Here is a 6,888-nt window from a genome sequence, read left to right as displayed (position 1 = left end):
AAGAGTCACTTTTTGTAAAGTGTAAGGGATGTAAAAACATCCCTAAAAAAAAAAAAGCAAGATTGTATGACTATTCTTCAGCACAATTTAAGTCAAAAGCCCTTAATGTAAGTTGAAACAATGTCAGAGACCAAGAGACCCTGCTCATCAGTAGACTAGAGCCAGAAGTACAGGCTGCAAATAGAAATGCAGAAAATTGGTCTCTGCTTCATAAAAAGATTAGGTTTTAGAGGCCAATTTTTCCTGCATGGACCTGGGAAACCTTGGACAAAAGTGTCTTTTCCCGCTCATTCGCACACTGATTAGATTTTAGAGTGAAGTATCTCCTTAGTCATGCACCAGAAGCGGAAGCAGAAGTTTAGATTCAGAGCATCTTACTCAGATCTTGACCATACCCTGCAGTAGAAGTGACGCTGAACACCTCTGGTTGGCTGAGCAAACTCAAGAAGTTCCTGTAGGACAACCTCGTAACAGGTACGTGGAAGATGAAATCCAGATAGAGGGATCTTATGAGTTTGATCACCTTAAGGGGAGAAAGGGGTGCAGGAAAATAAAAACCACAAGAAGTTATGATAAGTTCTGTTTCCTTAAATGACAGAGTTCCCTCCTCCTTTGTGTCTTTTTATATACACATATGTATACACACAAACACACACACCTCCTCTTCTCCACAGAGAGTGCCTGTAGTTAAGCTATCAAAACCTTGCTGCAGTCAGCAGAAGACTGGCAGTTCTGGGCTGTGAGCAGACACACACACACACACACACACACACACACACTTACTTGCCCCTTTCAAAAGGCCATTATCTTAAGTATTTGACATAGGAAAACAGCCCGCATTTGTTCCCTCTGTACACAAGGGCAGGAAGTGTCTTGATAGAAACAAACTGGATTCTATAAACATTATCAAGAGTCACAAAGGGAAACAAGGCAGGCCAAGCCAGACACAACAATGGTATAAATACTTGAACTTGGCTGATAAATGTAAAGCTGCAAAATACAACTGTTAAATATAAACCAGTGTCGTTGAGTTAGCCTATTGTGAATTAGAACTTCATTCTGAAGATACACACAAGGACTAGCATGGGAGGGACACTCTGGTCGGATGGACTTGGAAGCATTTAAGGCCATACAAAGTTGTCCCATTTAAGAACAACATACTGCAGTTGCTATTGAATTAACATAGGAAAACAGAATACAAATAATTCTGCTATTGACAAAACCATTTTGAGTGAAGTGCTCTGCCATTTGTGAGCACAAGAAACATACAAAAGGTGACAGTGACAAGCCACTCCACCCCTCCTTTCTCTTTGAAATTTGAAAAGTCCCCAAAAGGAGAAACTGCAGATTTACAAAACATTTGGACACAGATCAGATAAGCTGAGTCTAAAACTGCACGCATTTGCATACCATTCTTTTTCACCATTGATACTCACTAGCAGACTGGCAGTGGTACCGAAAACCATATGGTGGTACTCCTGCAGAAGAGAGAAAAAGAACAATCATCATCCAGGATCCACAGTGACAGATCCTTAACTCCCAACTACACAACACAGTTTCATACACAGGAAAGAATAGTTTCAACTTCCCTTGTGGCCTTGTACAAGTGCCACAACTATTTTGGAAAAGGTTATTTTCAGTTATATGCATTTTTTTAAAAAACCACCAGATATTGTATGGTGTGTTTAGGTCCAATCATAAGAAACATTTGTTGACATGAAATATAAAGCCCAAACATCTGAAGGTCCTCCTGGGTTTATTCTACCCTCTTTGAAGTTTCATGCAGTTCTGACATCCCTTTCAGAAACAATCAATGCTGCTATGATATTTTAAGAAGTCAAAGTACTCGTAGTCAAAGAAATAACTGTCTTCATACCAGAAATCTAATCTGGGCAGCAGTGACATCAGAAAGCCTCCCTCTTAGTCCAAAGTAAGATAAACTGCTTCTTGTCTCACTTCCTTGACACTCACCTGGATCTATGAAGTGATGGAAATCAGCCGTTATGCCATCCTGCAGGGAGTACTTGACACAGCCAATCTCACAAGGAAGGAAGCGCTGCTCACAGTGGTGTGGCAGCTTGCCATGGCTGAAAATGTCCAGGAAGTAGAACACATCTGCAACCACATCTGAAAGAAAAAGAACAAAACCATTTTCAGACCAGCCGCCAGAAGCTACAACAAGCCATCCTGGCCTCACCTCATCCAGTGGAAGCCTTGGTACACTTTATCATATGAGTGGGTGAAGTAGGGCAATGACCAAGTAAAACATCCACATCTTTCTCTGTATCTGAGATAACAAGGTAACTAACACTTAGGCAAAAGTCAGGCATACTGGTAGTCCAGATACATCTTCCATACATGCTGCTGTGTGTAGAGATTGGGAAAAAAAACCCCAACAGATAAAAGCAATTAAAAAAAAAGCCAAACCCCAAACCCATGAGCATGTTAAGAGGCCTGGAATCCAACAGGAACTATTATTCTTTTTAATATAGGTCTCTTCACCCTTTAGGAAAAAAAAAAAAGTGCAAAGCAGCCTCACAAGATCAATTTAGTAACTTACACGAGTTAAATGAGCTGGTAGTAATCTTGTGGGGCTAGAGGATGAGAAGGCTGGTAATTAAAAGGATTGCTTCTCCTCTGCCAAATGAGCTCGCAAAGAAAGCGGCAAGAATACCCACAGCAAGTGTTAAGAAATAAATTTATCATTTACTAATTAAAAAAAGTATCCAACTATGAAAAATATGTCACAGTACACCTTAATCTCTTCATGATTGCCATGTAACATCAATGCTGAAGTTTAAGGCAGCTATTTAATACCTACTCTTCAGTTCTGCCCCTCATCAAAAAATCCTACTCGCTCTACTAGAGATGTAGAATTGGTTTTACAGAGAAGCAGTGTTGTATGCCAGACTTTATAAATTTAACACCAGTTATCCTAAGCTTGAATGCTGATGCTCCCTTACATGGGTCTTAAACGGTACAAGTTGTGGGGTCATTGGAAAGATACCTCTCCTACCTGAGTCTGAACTGCTTTCCTTCTGAAAAAAATGGATATAGCAACAGGGAACCATACAGAACTTGTACTGAGAAATATTAAGGAGCAGCATCGTAAAATGCATCTCAGTTATCCTTCATCATTGCCCATCTCATTCAGCTGGAAGATCAATTGTGTCAACTCAAGCCATCAGGATCAACCAATCAAATCTGCATCACAATGACAGGAGAGCAGAACCTCTGGTAGGGAGGATGCTAGCAAGTATTACACTTTTTATGGAGCTCTGTTTCCTGTCCCTACATAACCAAGACAACATGAAAATAGTTCAAGAGACTTATTAGCTAAAAGGCTTGAGTTGAGACTTAACTACACAGCAGATAAAGCTTCTATGAACTGGCTGCTTGACTTACCTTATAAGCACTACCTTTTATCATTTTTCATTATAGTGTAATATTCATTGGATAAAAGATTACAGATGTATTCATTACTCAACTCTAATGAAAACATCCATTTGAAGATGGGGCAACAGATAAGAAAGGTTTAGTATTCAAGAGTTCTTTCAATAAGGAAGCAAGCCCAGATGCTATAAAGGCACTGACAGAGTGCATATCCCCTCTCTTATTCTCCACAAGAAGCAAGGCAGTTGTTTTATTTAACATCTCTACCATCCAAACTTAGATATCTAACAACTCCTCACCCTTTAAAATTGGCATTCTTTTCTGCTGAACTTGGATTACTTGTCACTCACAAATGTGGGACTTGCAGAACTACGTTTTTCTTAAAAAACTTGAAATAACTGTTAAGAAACTACTAGTGGCTATACGCCCATCAAGCTAAAATGCAGAGGATAGAATTCTCAGGTAGGGGGAGGGCACTTGGCCTGTCCTCCCTCTATACTACCTTTTGACTGCAGTAGCCTAGTAGTTTAAAACAAGCAAACACTTGACAGAGACGACTATTAAGCAAAATGTGAACAGCCTTTGTGTAGGTACTACTGCGAGGATCCATAAAGGACAAGCTTTCATCTACCAGGATCAATTGCTTTAAGATTACCATACCCTGATCACTCTTCCAAGACAGAGCAGAGGCAACTGGCAAAGAAGCTACATCAGGCATCTCTGTGGGCAGAGGAACAGGATCTGGATGAGCCAGATTACATGTCTGGAAAAGATGACAAAGTTAAAAAAAGTAAAAAGTCTTCTCACTTCCATATATCAAAGGAAAACATAATATCCACTAACAGTTATCGTTAGGTGAAACATGTCTGCAGTTTACATAAAAGTGCCTGTATACCTGCAGGCCAGGAAGGCAAGACTTCACTTCTAACATAGAAAGGTACCTTAATACCTTGGTCAACTCACTACATTATAGAACTACAGCTAGATTTACAAAATGTAATTTAAAAAATAAGTATTTTCTTATGTTCAACTACTTGTCACAGACAAGGAATTCTTCAAACTGGAATTTAATTTTTTTCCATTAGCTTTATGAAAAAGTTTGGCACATTCCTTTGACTAGGAAGCAAATTCATGAAAAGCTGATAAAGCCTCAAGGAAGTCACTGGACTGCTCTGGCACAGAGCAAGAAAAAGGGGCACGGATGTCCATTAAGCATTGAAAATCCATTCATGAACAATAAGCTTTTAATAAGACAGGAAGAGAAACCAGGCAGGCTTACAGAATTTAATCATTCAATACCCAAATTAGTAATAGCATCCAAATCCATGTACACTGATTCCAGATAACCATCTTAGCCAAAGTTCATTGGTTATCAGTTTGAACTATTTAAAAAAAGACGAGGAATTATTCTCATCTAAGTAAGCTTTGGTCACCTCCAAAAAATGAACAGGACCTTTCACTACATAAAATAACTGTTTGTCTGTGTATAAAGGTGTGATTAATAAACTGAGATCACATATAATCTCATACATACACATGTCCCTATTTCCACTGACAGGCAGTGAGGATGGTGCTCATGGTTTTGGTAAAGCATTTAGTCCTTTCCCTGATTACAGCCTTCCAAAATGCTACGACTTGTGGAAGGAAAGACAGAAGCCTCCATTTATGATTTAGCTGTCACTTCACTTAGTTCTCTAGGATATAGAAAAATGGAGTTTCATTAATTGCATAACCCCTAGCCTGCAAAATAACACAATGATGATCACATTTTAAACATTTTTTTGCAAACAGGCAGACCCCCAAAATCAGAAAACATTGCCTAATATCTCCCTACTAGTCTAGATTGCCTAATTTAATTAATCCAGATTAGCTACTCCAAACTACAACCATTCTCTCATTCTATCATCATGTGTTTTCAAGTCCTGAAATTTATCCTCACCAACTAATTCATAGTTCAGAGTCATTATCTAGTAATAAAGCACGAAAAAGTAAACGCAGTACTATCTATTTACTCAATCAGGCTCTTGCCTTTGACACGCAAGTGTCTACACCGTAACCCAGACTAGAATAAAATAAGCTTTCTGATACCTCACATAACTCAATATCTGAAAAGAACTCGGCTTCAGCAACTGCTGGGAGAGGAAAAGAGATAGAAGAAAACAAACCGAAGGGGGGCACACACGTTTTCCATACAGTAAATAGGAGAAGTGACCTGTTTAACACTATTTCCAATGACAGGTTTTAACCTACCTGCTTACTTCTATATTGTCCTCCACCATAGCATTATCACCCTCTCCATAATCAAACCAACCAAAAAATAATGGCAAGTTCTAATTATTCTTTCTGAGCATAGGCTGCAACATTTCATTGACCTGTTTCACCACACAGCCATTGAAGAACAGCAAATCAGCTGAGTATTAGATGTGATTTCAGGTCATCAGACAACAACCACCTTAATGACACCCATGAAGCAAAACCAACATGAGCCTACGATGAGAAATCACACCAGTTTACAGAGTAAATTAAAAAAGTATTGTTTAGTAAGCGCTGCAAAATACTGTTAAACACAAAACTGAAATGTCAGAGAACTACATTTTAGTTGGCAAGAGAGCCTAAAGGAACAAGCTGTGGTGGCTTAAAAAGGTATTCTCACCTTCAATTCAAACCAGAATAATTATCTGCATAACCTTCACAATGGTATCAACTACTACAGCAGCCATAACTTTCAGCAGGTGGGGACTATGGAGAGCAGGTGATCTTCCACAGCATCAGAACTGACCAAGCCCCAACACCACTTAATCCCCCTCTTACACAGCTGCACTGAAGTGTGTTCCATTCTCAGCATTTACCTCTTTCACTGCCTCCTGACAGCCCTTCTTTGCATTCCACTTACGAGCCTTCTCTGCGTACTGTCTCCTTTCTTCCTCAGTCAGCAACTTGAAGGAAAACAAACTGCTATTAAAGAGCTTTTCACCATTTCCTTATAGCGGTCCCACAGACCAACAACCTCCACCTGAGAAATTACTTCTGCCTTTCCAAAGGACAATATCCAATCCTAACATCCCTACTGGTTTTCTCCCTAACCAAGCCCTAAGTTTTGATTCCAAACCCCCATTACCCAATCCAAACATCTAGCTTTCTCCCTAACCAAGCCCTAAATTTTGATTCCAAACCCCCAGTAACCACATGCTTTTGCAGGATCTCCAGACGAGGGCAAACCAGAGACCTTCTGAAACCAGCAGGAGTAGTCCTGCCAGCCACCCACGCCACTACCCACGGCACACAAGCTGCCCAGGAGGGGAGGATGGCACACTTCGCGTTTCTTAGAGCCACCTGAGACCACTCGAGGTGACCACTGGAAAGGCTAGACATACTAACGCTGTGCCACCGGCTACTTTACCCTCCCAGAACGGCCGCGCTGACACCACCCACGTGCGGTCTGCACACAGGTGGCGGCCGGAGCAGCACAGCGCGGCTCCTTCCCTGCTCCTTCCC

The 6,888-nt window shown here is 40.4% G+C and overlaps 1 protein-coding gene across 1 annotated transcript in view; it reads right to left on the bottom strand.

Moving 5' to 3' along the window:
* Positions 1-6,329, bottom strand: part of MAEL (maelstrom spermatogenic transposon silencer) — a gene marked incomplete at its 5' end in the record, with an annotated part of 11,731 nt that extends 5,402 nt beyond the window's left edge. The window contains 5 exons of the mRNA XM_009076587.1: positions 396-523; positions 1,437-1,478; positions 1,972-2,127; positions 4,054-4,156; positions 6,243-6,329. Coding sequence (XP_009074835.1) covers positions 396-523; positions 1,437-1,478; positions 1,972-2,127; positions 4,054-4,156; positions 6,243-6,329 — 516 coding nt within the window. The remainder of the gene's footprint in view (positions 1-395; positions 524-1,436; positions 1,479-1,971; positions 2,128-4,053; positions 4,157-6,242) is intronic.
* Between the last annotated feature and the right edge of the window lie 559 nt (positions 6,330-6,888).

Source organism: Acanthisitta chloris, unplaced genomic scaffold (genome assembly GCF_000695815.1).
Source record: "Acanthisitta chloris isolate BGI_N310 unplaced genomic scaffold, ASM69581v1 scaffold9966, whole genome shotgun sequence".
In the NCBI taxonomy this organism is placed as follows: domain Eukaryota; kingdom Metazoa; phylum Chordata; class Aves; order Passeriformes; family Acanthisittidae; genus Acanthisitta; species Acanthisitta chloris.
The sequence above is the reverse complement of the archived record's forward strand: the minus strand, read 5'-3'. Positions and strand labels throughout refer to the sequence as shown.